The 19,299-nt window shown below is 53.6% G+C and overlaps 1 protein-coding gene across 2 annotated transcripts in view; it reads left to right on the top strand.

The window, feature by feature from the left end:
- Positions 1-19,299, top strand: part of SPG7 (SPG7 matrix AAA peptidase subunit, paraplegin) — a 35,485-nt gene that overhangs the window by 11,647 nt on the left and 4,539 nt on the right. For both annotated transcript variants that reach the window (XM_084269924.1, XM_084269923.1), the window contains 9 exons: positions 614-716; positions 3,130-3,255; positions 3,559-3,721; positions 4,458-4,631; positions 10,728-10,852; positions 11,952-12,054; positions 13,222-13,332; positions 17,408-17,523; positions 18,995-19,151. In XM_084269924.1, the coding sequence (XP_084126050.1) occupies positions 614-716; positions 3,130-3,255; positions 3,559-3,721; positions 4,458-4,631; positions 10,728-10,852; positions 11,952-12,054; positions 13,222-13,332; positions 17,408-17,523; positions 18,995-19,151 (1,178 nt within the window). The remainder of the gene's footprint in view (positions 1-613; positions 717-3,129; positions 3,256-3,558; positions 3,722-4,457; positions 4,632-10,727; positions 10,853-11,951; positions 12,055-13,221; positions 13,333-17,407; positions 17,524-18,994; positions 19,152-19,299) is intronic.

Genomic DNA, 19,299 nt, shown 5'->3' with positions numbered 1-19,299 from the left:
ATATATATATGCAGCCTTTCAGTCCCTAAAGGGAGCAGAGGAACAGGAGGGGAATCAGCTTGTTAAAAGGGCAGAGACTGGCAGGACAAGGGGGATGGATTAAAGCTAAAGGAGGGAAGGTTTAAATGAGATATTAGGGGGAAGTTCTTTGCAGAGAGAGTGGTGAGGGGCTGGAAGGGGCTGCCCAGAGAGGGGGTGGGTGCCCCATCCCTGGGGGTGTTCAAGGCCAGGTTGGCTGGGGCCCTGGGCAACCTTGTGTATCTCCAGGCCTGGAGGTTGGTGTCCCTGCCTGTGGCAGGGGATTAGAGCTCTGTGACCCTTGGGGGGTCCCTTCCAACCCAGCCCAGGCTGGGATTCTATATATCAAACCTTTATTTATATATATATATATATATAATCAAACCTTTATATACATAAACATTTTCCTGTATTTTTATATATAAATAAATATATATGTTTATATATAAAAATATATATTTTTTTTTATATAGGTTTGATTTTTCTCAGTCCTGCCTGTTCATTGCTACACTCGTGGCCTTTAAAATCCTGTCCATAGTTAGAGTAAGTGATATTTCCCAACCCCTTCCATCTGTCCCTGTGTCTGTCCCTCTAGTGACATCGTTTCCCTGGTGGTGACGCTGGTGGCCGTGTCCATGCTGTGGAGCATCTTCCGCCTGGTCCGGGTCGCGAGCCGGGTGGGAGGATTCAACGCCTTTGTGAGTACCCTGTCTTGTCTTCTGGTGGCCTAATCCCCCTGATCTCCCCTTTCCCCAGCAAAATCACCACAGAATGTGAATTAACCAGTGCCAAGGATGCTCCAGTTGGGACACATCTTGCTGCTTTTCCTGGCCTTAGCACAGAGTCACAGAATCACCAGGTTGGAAAAGACCTTTGAAGACCATCCACTCCAACCATTCCCATCCTGTGCTAAACCAGATCCCTGAGCACCTCATCTACCCTTTCTTTGAACACCTCCAGGGAAGGTGACTCAGCCCCTCCCTGGGCAGCCTGTGCCACAGCCCCACAACTCTGCCAGGGAAGAACTTTGCCCTCCCAGCTGAGCTGACCCTGCCCTGGGGCAGCTTGAGCCCATTGCCCCTTGTCCCAGCTCCTGTCCCCTGGCTGAAGAGACCATCGCCCACCTCTCTGCACCCTCCTGGCAGGGCAGGGGAGGTGGGGAGAAGGTCTCCCCTCAGCCTCCTCTTCTCCAGGCTCAACACCCCCAGCTCCCTCAGCTGCTTCTCAGAGGATTTGCCCTCCAGCCCCTTCCCCAGCCTGGTTGTCCTTCTCTGGACTCGCTCCAGGACCTCAGTGTCCTTATGGTGAGGAGCCCAGAACTGGGCAGAGGGAGGCCTTTTCTCTCCCCAGCAGCAGCAGGAAGGGCTGAGCTCAGTGAATTTTGCAGCCTGGTTTGCTCTGCTATTTTCAAAGCCTGCTAATGAGTCTCATCTGCAGATGGTGTTTTTCCCTGGGCCCTGCCAACGTGCCTCCCAGCCAGCCAGAAGCAGGAACTGCTGCTTTCTGCACAAACGAGCCCTGGATTTATACAATATGTTCAGATCCTGGATCTCATTATGTGTTGGCCTGTTCCTCTCATGCCACATGCCTTGCTTGCAACACCAGTCAGATCTCCTCCTCCCCTCTCCCACCCTTGCCTGCATCAGCTGATGAAACTCTGTAGAAATCAGCTGTGACCCTTGGGAGTTGGGGGTGAAAACAGGGGGAATTCAGTCCCTTCTTAGCTTCCCTGCTTCGTGTCCTCTGTGCAGCTCTCTCCTGGCTTTGGGATTCTCTTTACACAAAGGGATGCAGCTGCTTGGAGGAGGGGAGTGTTTTGAAGTGTTGAGTAATGAGAGCCTTGAGGACTGGATTCTGCCCTTGCACAAGTGGAGACAGCCAGGCCCTGTGTGTTTAACTCTTCGTTTGGCTTAACTGATGTTTGAGGCTATAAACTCTCTTCTCAGAGGGAAAAGAACCCCCAGTAGCTGCTTCCAGTAGAACATAATGAGCAGTTACAAGTAGGGTGTTTAAGTAAACTCTTGTTTGGACTGTGGCTGTGGCTGAAGACACACCAGGAGACTGAAATGTGGTGCCTGGGAAATTAGAGGACGTGTAGTTACTGCTCTGTCCTGTGTTGCAGTACACACCAGGGGCAGCATCCAGCAGTGGTGCAAAGTGTCTGTTCATCTGCACTTACAACCTTCTATTCATTAATACCAATTCTTCAAGACACTACCTATGCCCTCCCCAGTAAGGATTGGAGTGCTTAGAAACTGGGGAGAAGATCTGAATAATATTTTGGGTATTGTGTGCATTTTTCATACATATCCCTGTCAGGTCCCCGTGGAGTTTGAGCTGGATTGTATTGGGACTGTCACTGCAGGTTTATTCTGTCTCTTCCCAACATGTGGATAAATAAATGAAGTCCAGAGCTGGGGGCTGCAATACAAGAAAGATATTTAGAACTGTTGGAGAGGGTTCAGAGGAGCCACAAAGATGATCAGAGGGCTGGAGCAGCTCCCCTACGGAGAGAGGCTGAGGGAGCTGGGCTGGGTCAGCCTGGAGAAGAGAAGGCTGTGGGGGGACCTCACTGCAGCCTTCCAGTCCCTGAAGGGAGCAGAGGAACAGGAGGGGAATCAGCTTGTTAAAGGGCAGAGACTGGCAGGACAAGGGGGATGGAGTGAAGCTGGAGGAGGGAAGGGTGAGAGGAGATATTAGGGGGAAGCTCTTTGCAGAGAGAGTGGTGAGGGGCTGGAAGGGGCTGCCCAGAGAGGGGGTGCGTGCCCCATCCCTGGGGGTGTTCAAGGCCAGGTTGGCTGTTGCCCTGGGCAACCTTGTGTATCTCCAGGCCTGGAGGTTGGTGTCCCTGCCTGTGGCAGGGGGTTGGAGCTCTGTGACCCTTGGGGTCCCTCCCAGCCCAGCCCAGGTTGGGATCCTCTGATTCTCTGAAGTTTGAGTCAACGATCCAGCTGTGAAATGTTCTCACAGCAAAAGTTAAACACCAGTGTGTGGGTGGATGGTTTAGTGCTGGTTGTTACAGGCAGTTGGGAGTCAAGCAAACAGCCTTACCAGGCTGCTGCCTTGTCCACAGTGAAAGCATTCCATCAGTGTCTGTGCTGCCTTCCCCAGAACCAGCTGAAAATGGCTCGTTTCACCATTGTGGATGGAAAATCTGGGAAAGGGATCGGCTTCAAGGACGTAGCAGGAATGCACGAGGCAAAGATGGAAGTCAAAGAGTTTGTGGACTATTTGAAGGTATGTGGAAGTACAACAAAATCAGTGTGTGCTGTGTGTCTTCTGGGATAGATGGCTGGGGAGGAGGGCATGTTCATCCTTTGTGATGCTGAGCAGCCTCTGTTTAAACAAGCTGACAGCTTCATGCCACGATCAGCAGGACTCCATCCTTACATTTCCAATCCCTCAATGGGAATGCAGCTGTAGCTGCTCCCAGTAGCAGCTCAGAGTTGCCCAGGCTGCACAGTGGAAGCTCTGGGAGGCTGTGTCCTTGTGCAGGTGCTTTCTGAGAGCTGAGGGTCTGACAGAGCTGTCCTCTTGCAGAATCCTGATCGCTACCTTCAGCTGGGGGCTAAAGTGCCCAAGGGGGCCTTGTTACTTGGACCACCAGGCTGTGGAAAGACCTTGCTGGCGAAGGCTGTGGCTACAGAAGCACAGGTGCCCTTTCTGGCCATGGCAGGCTCTGAGTTTGTGGAGGTGATAGGAGGTAAGCTCCTCAGGAGGAAGGGCATGGGGGTTACCCACTCTGTTGGACCCCCTGGGTGCTGGGCCTCTGGCAAAGGACAGAGTTTAAGTCCTCCTCTGTGTGGTGAGGAGGAGTTGGTTGTTTTTAATGAATATATAAAAGGTTTTCAGTGGTGGAGAGTACATAGTTATGCAGTACCAAAATGCAAGCCCTCTGAATTGCTTTGTGCCAGTGTGCAGCCCTCATCCTTCACCTGACAGCCTTGTCTCTGACTTCCCCACACCTATTGCTCAGGCTGCTGACTGAGGCTTCCTTCCACACCTGAGAATGCTGATGGATTTGCTGCTGCTCCCTGCTTCCTGGGGGTGTTCCCCTGGGGGAAGCATGGCCCCTCTGTGTCCCTCAGGCTTTCCATCTTCCTCCTTTTCTTCCTCTCTCTTGGATCCCTGGAGCCCCAACAAGGGTCAGTGTGCAGGAACACGCTGAGCATCAGCTTCTGACCTATGGAGGGAACAAACTGATGCTGGGGCAGAGCTCCTCTTAGAGCAGCTGCAGGAGCCCAGTTAAAGGCCAGTGTGCTCCAGGAGGAGCGGTGCCCCAGGACTCTTAAACAGGAGCTCTGTGGCCGTTTCTTTCTGCCAGGAGCACTGGGAAGGGCTTTGCCTGGTCGCAGGTGTCTGGTGAGCAGCTAGTGATTCTGTTCTCTGTCCACTAGGGATTTTAACTCTGGCTTCTTGGTTGTTTCTTTCCCCTCCAGGCCTTGGTGCTGCCCGGGTCCGGAGCCTGTTCAGGGAAGCCCAGGCTCGTGCTCCCTGCATCGTCTACATCGACGAGATCGACGCCGTGGGCAAGAGGCGCTCAACCAACATCTCCGGCTTCGCCAACGCTGAGGAGGAGCAGACCTTAAACCAGCTGCTGGTGGAAATGGATGGTGAGTGTTCCTCTCTTGCCTCTCAGCACGCTGGGCTCTTGTCACCTCAGATGTCTTGGCCTCTGCTGCTTTTTCCTGCTTGATCTTGCCGTGCTGCTTCAGTGTGGCTTGAAGTAATTAACACTGTACTGGAACAAAGCTCGTTCCCATCCAGCCTGGGACAGGGCTGGCTTGTGCTCTGTGGCCTTTTCAGCACTAAGCCCAGAAACTCCAGCTTGGTTGTGTCCTTGCTAAAAGGCCATGGGTATGATTGGTGATAACTCTGTTTCAAGCTGCTGCTTCATGGAGGGGCTGTGGCCCTGAGAGCAAAGGTGTGACTTGATGATCTTAAAAGTCTTTTCCAACCTTGTGATTCTGTGTGACACCAGCGTGGCCTGGGCTGGCCTTGCTCTGGTTTTGAAGGTCATCACATCACTCATTTGAAGTTGGTCCCTTCTCTGTTCTTTCTCTCCTGAGTCCAGAGGAAGAGCAGCAGCTGCTGTTCAGCACAGGGTTTGTGGAAGTTGTGTGCCTAGTACACGGTTCCTGCTGACCCAGGCTTTCCTGCAGAACCCTTGGGAATCTCCCAATCTGAGCCCATGTACCCCATCACCCATCCCAGTTTCTGAAGGCACTGTAGCATTTCTCTCTCTGTCCCTGGAGAGTTAAGCAGGACAGCTCCAGGGCTGATGATGCCTAAGGAAGCTGTTTGGCTCAGGACACGTGTCTGAGTGAGGTACCTCTCATGAAATTTACACCTTTATCTGGAGGCTTAAGGGTTTGGGGCTAAATCTAGTAAATTTTAAAACCCTGGAGCCAACTGTTCTTGTGACTGCACTGCAGACCCTGAGTCAGAAGAGAACGTTGTGTCTCATCCCCAGTGAGTTTGCACCAGGAGCCACAGGAGCACCCACCTGCTGTTAAAATCAGCAGAAAAATGTGCATTAGAGACCATGGCTGGCAGAGGGCAGCAAGCCCAAACGCTTACCAAAGGGAAGGGCTTCAGCTCAGGGCTGCTGGCAGTTAGAGGAGAATTATTTGCAGTACTGGGGAACCAAGGGAAGATGGACTGGCAGGAAGGGCACTGCTGTGTGTGGAGGGTAACATCTGGGTCCAGCGGGCTGTTAAACATCGCTGGGTACTTGCCACATCCCATCTAAGACAGGTAGTGGTTTAAAGCCTGTTGAGCTTTAAAGTTTAATTGTCCCAGAGGGGCATAAGCAATGTGTAATGGACTAATTCTCCCATCCTCAGATTTATTCTCCCCTTGGCTGCCTGTCCAAACAGAGAGATAAGCTGTGAGAACCAGAACCTGGATGGGTCCTGGCTGCACCACATCTGGAGTCAGCCCCTTTCTCAGCCACTTTCACACAAGTGTCAGAAAGAATGGTCTAGTTTTAGTCACAGCTCTGTCAGAGCCTGCAGTGCTGACCCAGCTTGCAGTGTTTCTCTCTTGCTAAATCTCATAATTGCAGAGGGAGGGTAAGGAGTAATTAACTACCTGCCCATCAGGGAGCGTTTGGATCAGCCTGCTGTTTTGTGGGACAGAGCTGCCTCTTCCCTGGACTCTGGGATGCTTGTTGTCTCTTCAGATGAAAAATGGGAAGTGGTAAAAGCATCCCCCCCTTTCTCCTGACCTTGCTAAAGGGGTTAAAAGTTAAAACTCTTTGGGTTTGCACTGAATGTTTGCCATGAAACAGGGATGCAGCCCTGCTGCAGCGGAGCACATCCTGCAGTCCAACGGCAAGGCTGCCTTCTGGGCTCACTCCTGGAGTCAGAGAGGAGCTGGGACTTGTAGGAATGCTCTCAGCACAGGGTAGATGTTCCTCTGTACTGCACACAGGATGATCTGGAGTTCTGGATCTCTGCCCTTGCTGCAGGAGGAGGAGAAGTGGTAAGCAGGAGCACAGCACACTGCAGACCTCTCCCTGCTTCAGCACACGAACCTTGAGGGAGAGGAACGAGCTGTGAGTAGGTCCTAAACAGCCAGACAGAAACCTGCTTGCTGGAGGAACACCCTTGAAACACACTACATGGGTACCAGAAATCACCCTAAATACAGGCAGGCAGCTCCTCTGCTGACTTGGGCAGCTTGGCTGAGCACGTAGATACACTCAGAGCAGGCAGAACTCCTCGCAGGTGTAGCCCTGTAGTAGGTGGTGCCGACAGAAGCACCCAGTAGTAACACACAGAGCTGTTGGGTTCTCCTCCTCCTGACAGTTGCAGGGCGAGCTGGCAGCAGGTTGGCAGTGAGCTGGGGGCCCATCTGTCTGCTCAGGAATTCACAGGCCCTACAGTCCTTCTCTGCAGCAAACCCAGAATGTCACATTTCCTCCAGTCTGTAGAACACAGTGTGGTTCCCAGGGGGGTTTGGGGAGCCTCAGTGCAGAGGATAGGGTGCAACTCTGTTGGAAAGTGAGTTTAGAAGGTAAATATCCTCAGTAAGTACCTCAGGAATCCCTTGTGTGCCCAAGTTATCTTCACACTTATATAAACTCATTTTAAAAGGGCAGGGACTGGCAGAACAAGGGGGCTGGAGTGAAGCTGGAGGAAGGAAGGGTGAGATGAGATATTAGGGGGAAGCTCTTTCCAGAGAGAGTGGTGAGGGGCTGGAAGGGGCTGCCCAGAGAGGGGGTGGGTGCCCCATCCCTGGGGGTGTTCAAGGCCAGGTTGGCTGGGGCCCTGGGCAACCTTGTGTAGCTCCAGGCCTGGAGGTTGGTGTCCCTGCCTGTGGCAGGGGGTTGGAGCTCTGTGACCCTTGGGGTCCCTTCCAACCCAGACCAGGCTGGAATTCTATGATTCTGTATTCATGTCTCATACAGCTCATGTGCTGAGTCCCTCATTTCACTAAGTGCTGTATCAAACACTCCAAAAAACCACCCAAGGAGTTTGCAATGTCACACAGGAGGCAGCTGGCAGGGGCTGTCAGGCCAGTGCAGGAGGCATGGACTTGCTGTTGGCTCCTGCTCATACCCAGGGATCTTGGCAGGTGTTACTGAACCATCCTCTGACCCAACGTGGTGCTGAAGTGATGCTGGAGCACCTCATGCATCGTGGCAAAATAGCTTATAGGATGCAGGTGAATAAGGTGCTTTCAGGAGGGTAACAGTTCTACCCAAGAGGACTGGGGGGTGTTTGTACTGAGGAACCCTTGAAATGGGGGGTTGAGAGCTCTGTTTTAGCTGTTGTTGGCTTAAATTGATGGTTCAGGCTCTGCAAGGCAGCGTTACAGAGCCGAGTTCGGTCTTAATTTCATGGAGGGGAAATGGTGTGCAGAAGTAGATCTGTGAGTCACCAGCTCAGCAGCGATTGTTGAGCTCGTGTGCTCGTCTGGGATTACTCAGAGGAAAGGTAGAGGAAGAAAAAGGGGGTCAGAGCTCGATGGAACCCGCGCTGCAGGCTGGAGGAGGGATGAGGACACCAGGAAAGAAGCTATTATGCCGAGCTGTATGGGGATGAGTGTGCAGTTTGAGACTGGGTAATTCTGGTACGCAGGTTTGGGAGTAATTGTAGTGCTCTTCCTGCAAGAGACCTTGGCTTCCTTTGCTCTGACGGCTTGCTTTGTGTTCTGGAAGCACTGGGAGTCTGGTGGGAGAAGGGGAGGGACTGGAGGGAGCCTGTAAGTACAAAAGCTGTTTTTAAAACCAGAGTGACACATGTCTTCCAGTCTTTTGTCAGAACAGGTGCCTGGTTTGAATAGTAAATCTTCCCTCAGAAACCACAAACAAGCGGAAGAGGAATGTGACCCAAATATCTCCTGTGTTCTGAGGGGGTGTGAGGGGAGCCTGGCAGAGCTGGGCTGACGGGTGTCTGGGGACTGGGAGCGCAGGGCACGCTGTGGGATGTGCTTTGGGAGCAGCTCTTCTCATGACATCCCAGACAGAGCTCCCCCTGCTCTGTGCTGGGGGCTGGGTGCTGACACCCCCCCCCAGGCTTCCCCCTGGGGAAGCCAAAGCCTGTGACACGCCGGGGAACTGCACGTTGGGAACAGGAACAGGGATCAGATGCTGCGGTGGCGGGTTGTGTGGAGGGGATTGTCCCTCTCTGCTCTGCCCTGGGGAGGCCCCAGCTGGAGTCCTGTGTCCAGAGCTGGGGCCCAACACAAGGAAGATGTGGGGCTGCTGGAGAGGGGTCAGAGGAGCCACAGAGATGCTCAGAGGGCTGGAGCAGCTCCCCTACAGAGGGGAGCTGGGCTGGGTCAGCCTGGAGAAGAGAAGAGGCTGCAGGGGGACCTCATTGCAGCCTCCCAGTCCCCTGAAGGGAACAGAGGAACAGGAGGGAATCAGCTTGTTAAAGGGCAGAGACTGGCAGGACAAGAGGGCTGGAGTGAAGCTGGAGGAGGGAAGGGTGAGATGAGAGATTGGGGGGAAGTTCTTTGCAGAGAGAGTGGTGAGGGGCTGGAAGGGGCTGCCCAGAGAGGGGGTGGGTGCCCCATCCCTGGGGGTGTTCAAGGCCAGGTTGGCTGGGGCCCTGGGCAACCTTGTGTAGCTCCAGGCCTGGAGGTTGGTGTCCCTACCTGTGGCAGGGGGTTGGTGCTCTGTGACCCTTGGGGTCCCTCCTAACCCAGCCTAGGCTGGGATTCCATGACTCTACATTTGTTCTAGCAGTCAGACCTATTTTCAGAGAGCTTTCCCAGCCGCCAAGCAGATAATGTGCTGTACCATCTCATCCTGCTGTGGGGATGAAGTTTGCTGTCCCCCAGGGGCCTGCCAGTCTCCCTACTTATTTACCACGCTCCACAGCACAGTGTGACACCTGCCTGAAGAATCCAGCCCCATCCTCTCCTGGAGCTTACTGAGACAGCATCCTGCTGGGAGCAGGAGGAGCGCCAGCTGACCAAGCCTCTCCTCTGACTTACCTGTAACCTTAATCTCTCTGCTGAGCCCTGACACATTTGGCAGCTCTTCTGGTGGAGCCAGAGAGAGCTGAAACTCGCCCGGCTGACGTGCACGGAGCTGCCTCTCCACAGCAGCGTGTGACTTGGCAGCGCAGGAAGCACGTGGGGCTAACGCAGCCTCTCCCTGGGAACTGCTGTACACCAGGGCTGCTGGATCTGCTGCAGGGGGGGTGACTCACACCCAGGGGCCTGTGGGCACCTGCTGGAACGTAACAAATAAGCGGTGTGGTTGGGTGATTCACCCTGATCGCTCCCCACCCAAGTGGCACAACCGCGTGCCCCTTTCTGCCCTCCCCAGCAGCCAGTGCTCCAGCTTCCCTGGGAAACTGCCTGCCTTTGATGCCTCCACATCACTGGCTGCTCTCCCAAAGCCTGTAAATCCCGATGCTCCTGGAGACAAAACCTTCTGTGGCTTGAGCTCTGGTGTGTGTGCCCATCAGTGTCGCTGCAGAGCTGGTTGTGGCTTGTGTCTGCCTACGTGTCTGTAGCGTGTTGGTCTTCATGCTGGTCCAGAGTATGCCTGTGTGCTGGTGAGTGAGGAGGCAAGTCATGCTGTAACATGCCCCTCCATGGGTCATGAGGCTGTCCCTCCCTCCCTGCATTAACCTGAGCTGGTCAGAAGAGAGCCTCTCCCTTCCTCTGGTGATCCTGGTGGCCTATCCTCTGGTGATCCTGGTGGCCTATCCTCTGGTGATCCTGGTGGCCTATCCTCTGGTGGTCCTGGTGGCCTGTCCATAACTGAGGGTTAAACGTAAATGAAGGGGCTTTCCACAGAAATACTGGAAAGGGAAAGGCTGTTTCAGCTGGCAAACATTGTGCAGCCTGGAGCTGAAAGGGAAGGAACTGACTTAGAGCCAGGGGTGAGACGGCACCTCCTAAGTCGTCAGAATAGATTCCATTGTGGTTTCTAGTTGGAGCAATTTCCAAATGTGACAAAAGGCTTGGGAAAATAAACCCAAAGCAAACCCACCTTGTAAGCCAAGGCTTATTGAGTAAATGAAAAGGGAATTTCAGAGTATCCATGGTGGCCAGAGGCTGGCCTGGGTGACCTGGGAGGTTCTTTCCTGCCCTGTGCTCCTAGCTGAAGATGCTTTCTCAGCCTCAGCTGCCCCAAAGGATGTTGTCAACATCCCCAGCTTCATGCTAAAGCTGGGTAAAACATTCCCTGCATCCTGCCCTGATGGTGGAAACCCTCACCTTTGGTTTTGCTTGTTCTACAGGAATGGGAACCACGGATCATGTCATAGTGCTGGCTTCCACCAACCGTGCTGACGTCTTGGATAACGCCTTGATGAGACCCGGGAGGCTGGACAGGCACATCTTCATCGATCTTCCAACGCTCCAGGTATGTCACACCTGCCTGCTCCCCACCTAATGCTGATGACTAAGGTGTCACTGTCTCTGCTGGCCTGGCAGAGGCTGAGCTTGGAGAAGATGGAGATGGTAAGGTTTGTGTTCTTGTTGATGCTCTGAATCAGGGGCTTGGTGCAGTGGCTTTTCTCTGAAATGACAGCTCACTGCTTTTAAGTGCCTCTGCTCCAGGACAAGCTCTGGCAGTGACTGCTCCTGTGAGGTTCTCTTTGCCATGAAGATGCAAAACTGTGTTTGTATCTTCTCTTCAGGAAATTGGGAACCCCCTAATTGGCAAGTTGGCTTGTGTGAGAGCTTAAGTTGTCATGTGCCTTAAGAACCATTTGTTCTGTAGGTTTATTGTCCCCACTAGCCTTGTAAGGATCCCCATTTTCCTTCAGGCAGCCAGTTTAGTGATTTTCCCCTTCAGAATGCTTTTTACATCCATTTACTAGGAGTCTTCCACGTCTGCTGTGTTGACACTTGTAGCAGGGTTTTGGGAGTAGGCTCGGCGGTCTGTCTGCTCTGCCAGCACAGGCTCTTCCTCTCCCATCTGTGCTGTACTGTTGTCCTCAGCGATTTCAGTTAAAACACTTCAAGTGCCTGATAGAATCCGGCACAGGAAGCCTGAGCTGTGCAGCTGCCCTGGAGGAGGAAGGGGGAAAACCCTGGCAGCTGAGCCTGGTGTTTTAATTGGGACCTCCTGGGCCAGCTGAAAGAGTTGCTCCTCGTGGCTACTTGCTGCCCATCATCATCTCAGCCCCATCTTCATCTGGGAGAGTCACAGGCTGAGCAGCCAGGAGTTGGGGTGTTCATTGGCAGCGTGTGAGGGGGCAGGTGGAGGCAGCAGAGCTGCTTCCTGAGGGTGCTTTCACAGTAAGAGAAAAGGCAGATCAGAGTGAAAGTTGGGGAGGGGAGCGTGGCCCTGAGGGAGGCAGCGGTGGTGACTCAGACTGAGCCTCAGCACATCTGCTCCCAGTGTGAGCCGGCTGCTCCGAGGGCTCCTGCAAGGACATCCCTGCCCTCTGGTGGCAACGTCCCCGTCCCTCTGCCGGGGATCTGCTCCCTGCTCTGACTGGCTGTGCTCTTTGCAGGAGAGAAGAGAGATCTTTGAGCAGCATCTGAAGGGTCTCAAGCTGATCCAGGACGCCAGCTTCTACTCGCAGCACCTTGCTGAACTGACTCCAGGCTTCAGCGGTACGATGGGCTCTGCAGTGGGGCTGCTCTGCTTGCTTCTACACTCACTCTGCAGCTCAACCTGGAGCTCCTTGGTTATGTAGTTTTAACAGGGTATTTTGAGCTGAAAGGGTTTTTTTTTTCCCCTTTGAGCTTTCTCCATCTTTGTGGAAATAATGGGAATGTGACCGGCTCCCTGGTGAATGGAGCTGTGATGAGCAATTGTTGGTGGCTATTTCAATCTCCTGAATCTTCTGGGACTGGCAGGGTGTGGGGGTGGGAAAATACACTTTTATAATGCCTGAGTTCCTAATTCCTCTCCAGAGGAACTGCTGCTCGTGTTCCTGTCCAGGCTGTTGTTGAGAACAAGATGTTGCACTTCAGGGGAAAGACTCTTAAAAGTTGCTCTACCCTACCAGGAAAGCCATGGGAGGAATGAGTAGCATACACTTTGTTGCTAAGAGCAGAAATTGGACAGCTCTGCCTGGCTTCTGCACAGGGCCTGTTTCCTGGGGAGGTCCCTGGGAGTTTGAACAGCGCTGAGCAAGGGGCTCCCAAGTCCTCTTCATGTGTGGTTCCTGGAATATCCTTCCTGGGCTTCCCCTCTAACAGGCCCCAGCATGCTGCCTCTCCGTGACTTCTTCGAGCAGCCCCTTGCCACCATCACCCCCCCACACACACAAACTCAGAACAGATGTTGTTTCTCTTCCAAGCAGAGGTGTTGTGGCTGTTGTATGAACAGCCCACAGCCCGTGCCAGCCCCAGCTGCCCACACTGCTGCTGTGAGCTGGCCTTGGCTTTAGCCTGGTAACTGATTGCTGAGCTCTGTCCTCAGCGTGGCAGCACAGGGTTCATTGCCAGGGGAGTCCTATTGTTCCAATCCACCACAAACACCCTGGAGTTTTCCTCTCTGGAGATATTCCAGACCCATTTGGACACCGACCTGTGTGCCCTGTCCTAGGGACCCTGCTTTGGCAGGGGGCTGGACCTGATGGGCTCTGGAGGTCCCACCCAACCCCTGTGATTCTGTGAGCCTGTAACTAGGTTTGTGCTCTGTTCCCAAAGCACAAAAAAGCTCAGGCTGTCTGACTTCCTCAGGTCCTTCTCCAGATTGGTCCTGGCCTCTTCTGCCCCCTCTGTCTCTGAACAGACCCCCAGTAACCCCTGTAACCAACCTCTGCTCTGCAGGAGCTGACATAGCGAATATCTGCAATGAAGCTGCTCTCCACGCGGCCAGAGAGGGTCACAAATCCATCGATACCCTGAACTTCGAGCACGCTGTGGAAAGAGTCCTAGCAGGTGAGTGAGCTGTTCCTGTTGTCTTGCTAGCCTGCACCACGTTTCCTCAGAGGAGGCTCCAGGGAGTGTGTGGGGGAGAGATGAGTCCTGACTCTGCTCTGTCCCTTAGACCTCTCCTGAAGACCTCAGATCCGATGGGCTTGAGACCAAGGGGATGAGGTTTAACATGGCCAAGGGCAGAGTCCTGCACATGGGACACAACAACCCCCTGCAGCAACACAGGCTGGGGGTGACTGGCTGGAGAGCTGTCAGGCAGAGAAGGGCCTGGGGGTGTTGGGTGACTGCAGGCTGAACATGAGCCAGCAGTGTGCCCAGGTGGCCAGGAAAGCCAAGGGCATCCTGGCTTGTGTCAGGAATAGTGTGGCCAGTAGGTGTGGGGAGGGGATTGTGCCCCTGGACTGGGCACTGGTGAGGCTGCACCTCGAGTGCTGGGTCCAGTTCTGGGCTCCTCACCATCAGAAGGACAGTGAGGTCCTGGAGTGAGTCCAGAGAAGGGCAACCAGGCTGGGGAAGGGGCTGGAGGGCAAATCCTCTGAGGAGCAGCTGAGGGAGCTGGGGGTGTTGAGCCTGGAGAAGAGGAGGCTGAGGGGAGACCTTCTCCCCACCTCCCCTGCCCTGCCAGGAGGGTGCAGAGAGGTGGGCAATGGTCTCTTCAGCCAGGGGACAGGAGCTGGGACAAGGGGCAATGGTCTCAAGCTGCCCCAGGGCAGGGTCAGCTCAGCTGGGAGGGGAAAGTTCTTCCCTGGCAGAGTTGTGGGGCTGTGGCACAGGCTGAGTCACCCCCTGGGTGTGTTTAACAGAGGGGAGATGAGGTGCTCAGGGATCTGGGGCAGCACAGGATGGGAATGGTTGGACTTGATGATCTTAATGGTCTTTTCTAACCTTGTGATTCTGTGATTTGAGATGGCTCAGAGGTCTGGCTTCCTCTGTCTGCTACCTGTGGCTCAGGGAAGGTGGCCAGTAGCAGAACAGTGAAGAGGAGACTTCCAAATCTCTCTGGCTGCTTTTAGCTTACGAAGTTCAGGGTTTATTTAAGAGTGGAAGTATCTCTGGGCTTTTCTTGCTGCTCTGGACACCTGCTACATAAACATGAATAGCAAATAGGCTACACATCCTCAACAGCAAGAAATGAGGGATTTGGTGCTTTGGCCTCAAAGTTCAGGCTTTGATGAATTGGCAGAATCAGACAGTAGAGTCCTGTTCTCCCTCTGAGCACATCCTGTCAGCCTTTCCCTGTCGCTGCTGCACTTGCCAGCGGAGGAACCTCTGGAGATTTCCCTGCAGCAGCGTGATGCAGAGAGGGGAAAGAGTGTTCCCAGAGCTCTTGACTTCACCTGAGTGGTTTGAATCTGGTTTTGGGTTGAACTGCCCTGGAGCCAAGCCATGGCTTTCATAATCAGACACGTAACTGCATCCAGGCTGTGATGCCCTCACTGGTGCTGAGCCAGGGCGAGCAGGATGCGTGCTGTGCTGCTCTTAGGAGACTGCATGGAACAGGATGTTTGTGCTGGGGCAGTTGTTTCCTGATCCTGGCACTTGGTCTGGACTGTTTACTTCACCAGAAAATGCCTAAACAATGCCTCATTTGAGAGAGGATTTTGGGAGAGAATTCCTGACAGCTCCACCTGCCTCTTAAAAACAAAACCCTTGGGGTGGTTTGGGTAACTGTGGCCACGCTCACATGAAGCCCATTCCCAGCAGCTCCCAGGAGCAGACAGGGAGCTGTAACACAGAATTCCTCATCCCAGCAGCTCCCAGGAGCAGACAGGGAGCTGTAACACAGAATTCCTCATCCCAGCAGCTCCCAGGAGCAGACAGGGAGCTGATTGTAGCTGTAACACAAGTCCTCATCCCCCATCCTCAGTGGAGAGAGCTCAGAGCTTGTAGGGATCACTTGGCTGTTCTTCCTGTGTTCCACCCTCCCCTTCGTCCCCAGATTTGGAAATTAAGGCAAAAAGCAAGTAAGGCCCCAGGGGATGTGCAGCAGAAGGAAAATCTGGGATTAATGTGGTGGGGTGTCAGCAGGGCCTGGGCTTCAGCAGTTTCACTGTGGCTCTGTGATGTGTAGGAGGCCCTAAAGTCCTTCTGTGGCTTGGATGGACTCTGTTGTGTTAGCAGGGCCTGGCTAGTTTCTGTAGACCCCCAAACACACAGCCCCAGGCCCATGTATGAAATGAACCCTTGCTGGTTGATAGGAACACTTCTGGGTTTCACAATCCAGTGGGCATTTCAGTTGCTACAAAAGCTTTTCTTGACAGAAAGGAGCCATCCCTGTGCTTTCCATTACGAGCTGCTGGTTTTAATAAGAGCGGCGTGGAATCAAAAGAGAACTCTGCAAGTCCAGAGGCTCTGTCGGCCTTAGAGCTTTGTGCTGCTGTAAGGGAGGAGCAAGAACTTCTCTCTGTGGTAGTCCCCATTGTGTTTTTAGTTTGGAAGCAGAAAGCAGTCACTAAGTCAGGTCTCCTGGGAGGGAGGGAGGGAGGGAAGGAACCCTCTGAGCACACCAAGGCTGTTAGGAATTGTCTTCACTGGAGCCTGTCTTCTTGGTGGCGCTTGTGGATGCTGTGTAGGGCCAGCAAAGATGCACCAGGGTTGTCTCCTGGGTTGTTTGTCTCATGTATGTGGTCAGTACAGGTCCTAGGAGAACATTCCTGCCTGGATATTACTCTTACGTGGGGACAGACATCATCTTTGCAGGCAGGCTGTGTGCTGTTGTGAAGAGTACAGCCCGCTCTCTCCTTGGGCTGAGGAAGGAATGCTCCCAAAAATGAAGTGTGTGGAGTGTGTGCACATCCTTTCTGTGGAAGGATCAAGCAGACACATGCACACACCCTGCTGAAGGGAGGGTTGGGGACCGACTGCCCAGAATCAAGACCGTTGCCATTCCCCTGCCGCAGCCCATCGCTCCTTGCTGGGCACGGTGCTTTCCAGAGCCCCTGAGCAGTGATTGTACAAGATCTGCCACACTCATTTGGCTGTTCCCTTGTTTAATAAAGCTCTTAACTTTGTTTAAAAATTCATGTTAGTAGAATATTGCTTTCCAAGGCATCAAGCAAGCCTTGGGGTAACGCTGCTCCTGGCGCTGCTTTACCCCCTCACTGCTCCTGGTGCTGTGTGGAGACAGCAGCATAAAGTGTGGCTGCCTCTTTGCACCCAGCATGTGGAGCTGAGGTGGGTGCTGGAGGTGCTGGGTAGCCTGTAGTTAACAGGGTTTTTAAGTTTTACTTCCATTCAGCTGCTGCTTTTTAAACCCTACTTGGACTTTTCTCTGTGATAGGGACCAGCGGGTCGGAAAATGGGCACTTCAAAAATCACCTTTTTTGGAGGAAGTATTAAGTGGGAGATATGGCTTCATTTGCTGCTTCTCTGGAGCCTGGGAGCAAGCTCACATGAAGCATGCCATGTGCAGTCAGAGACAGTTCCAGGGGCTGGAGACAGATGGTTTTGTGTATACTCTTGGTCTTTTGCCACTCTGAACACTCATAATGCACAAGAATCTCATCTGGGACCTCTCTTATCTATAATGCAGCATCTTGCTTCTCTCTTGTCCTGCCTAAGGGACTGGAAGACTGTATAGCAAAAGGGGGCCTGGTGCTCCCCCAAAAGGGGGCCTGGTGCTCCCCCAAAAGGGGGCCTGGTGCTCCCCCAAAAGGGGGCCTGATGTCCTAGCTGGTCTCTGGTTGGGGTTGTGTTGGGTTTGGGTAGAAACTTGTTGCAGCTCTGGCCCTGAGCAGAGGTGTTGGTGTAACGTGCCTCTGGCAGAGCTGGGAGCAGAGCAGAGCTCTGTGTTTTGGCACTGTGGTCTCATCAAATGGTAAATCATTTGTGTAATGATTAAGTCTGTTGTAAGGGGCTGGAGGGGGGTGTTTCTGCCAGTGTTTTGAAGGAATCCAAGCAAGGATTGTTTTCTGCTGCAGGAGCAGAGAGCATCTCTCCCTGCAGTGTGTAGCTGAAGGTGGTTTTACTTGCTGCTCCCTAGCTGGAGCAGCTTGCTGGCTGTTCAGCCACAGACTGTGCATGCTGTCTGAGACTGTGCCCTGCTGCTTACAGCTCTCCATGCCTGTTGTTCCTGTAGGCACTGCCAAAAGAAGTAAGATCTTGTCACCAGAAGAGAGGAAGGTTGTGGCGTTCCACGAGTCGGGTCACGCCTTGGTTGGCTGGCTGCTGGAGCACACTGAGGCTGTGATGAAGGTAATGAAGCCCTGCTGAGTGGGAAGAGAGCCCTTTGAAGACACACTGAAAGCTCCACAGGACTCAGGTTGAATTCTGCCTGGCCTCCATAGTGAATACACTGTGGAGAAAGCTATTATTCTGCTCTGTTCGTGACAGCAATGGTGCAAATCACAGAACCACAGAATCACAGGGGTTGGAAGGGACCTCCAGAGCCCATGGGGTCCAACCCCCTGCCCAAGCAGGGTCCCTGGGACAGGGCACACAGGTCGGTGTCCAGATGGGGCTGGAATCTCTCCAGAGAAGGAGACTCCACACCCCCTGGGCAGCCTGTCCCAGGGCTCCCTCACCCTCACCAGGAAGAAGTTCTTCCCCAGATTGGTGCAGAACTTTCTATGCTCTAACTTGCAGCCATTGCCCCTTGTCCTGTCTCTACAGACCACTGAAAAGGGGCTGGCCATTCCCCCTGCATCCCATACTTAAGATATTGATAAACATTAATAAGGTCCCCTCTCAGGCTGCTTCTCTCCAGGCTGAACAGCCCCAGCTCACTCAGCCTTTCCTCACAGGGGAGATGCTCTGGGCCTTTAACCATCTCTGTCCCTCCTCTGGACTCTCTCCAGAAGATCCCTGGCTTTTTGATCCCAGGGAGCCCAGATCTGGATGCAAAAGCTGATGAACCAGCTACAGGAGAGGCCTTGCAGTTCAAACCCAACTGTGAGGCTGTTGTGAGCAATCCAGTCTCCTGTTGATGCTGCTCCATTCACACACCTCCAGGCACAAAGTGCTGCTCCCTCTGTATTTGTGTGTGATCTCTTCCTCTGCCATGGCTGGACTGGGTGTTGCAGCCAGGGAAGCTGCCCTTGATCCTGGTGGAAAAGATGTGTGTTTCAGCTTGGCTCACCTGGCAGTTTGTCTGGCTGAAGCCCATCTCTAGGGAAAAGCCTCCTGTAGCACCCAGCCTGTGTTCCCTCCCATGCACATCTCCTCCAAAAGCCTGCAGGGAGGTGGGCAGTGGAAACAACAAGGGCAACAGCTCCTTGGCTCACAAACCCACTCTGAATGAACTGTTGTATAAGCTGAGCTACTGTTAATTATTCTCATTTAATGGATGGGGGAAATGGCTCTTACTATTCTGAAGGCACCCAATCCTTTTCCAGGTAGTCTCAGTGATTCTGGGACACAGCAGAGTGAACTCTGTTTGTCTTACCCCTTCCAAAGCAGCTCCTAAATGTCAGGAGTTCACTGGCTTGCTGTTCAGGGCTGTTTCCTTTCCATTTCTTGCCCAGAAAAGCAGCATCTGTAGCTGTGGAGGCAGAGCCTTCTGTACAGGAACACTGACACGCTGCCATCCTTGGCCGTGCCTGTAGGTCAGCCTGCCCCCCAGCTTTCAACAAGTGACCCTGGGAATGCTGAACTCCTTCCCCTTGTCCCTCTGCTGTAGCTGGGAGCTCTTTGGCTGCCTGACCTGAGGAGCTGCTCTGTGTTGCAGGTTTCCATAGCCCCCCGAACCAACGCGGCGCTCGGCTTCGCTCAGATCCTTCCGAGGGAGCAGTACCTCTTCACCAGGGAGCAGCTGCTGGAGAGGATGTGCATGGCCCTGGGGGGCAGAGTGTCTGAGGCCATCACCTTCAACAAAGTCACTACAGGTGAGGAGCCAGACCCTGGCACGGGCAGGAGGAGGTGGTGCTGAGAGAGCCTGAACACCAGCACCTGCTCTGCCTATGGGTGCTCAGAGCAACGGGAAGAGGGAAGGAGCAATAGAATCCCAGACTGGCTGGGTTGGGAGGGACCCCA

Source organism: Gallinula chloropus (assembly GCF_964237585.1).
Source record: "Gallinula chloropus genome assembly, chromosome: 13".
Taxonomy (NCBI): domain Eukaryota; kingdom Metazoa; phylum Chordata; class Aves; order Gruiformes; family Rallidae; genus Gallinula; species Gallinula chloropus.
This window is presented reverse-complemented; position numbering and strand designations above follow the sequence as displayed.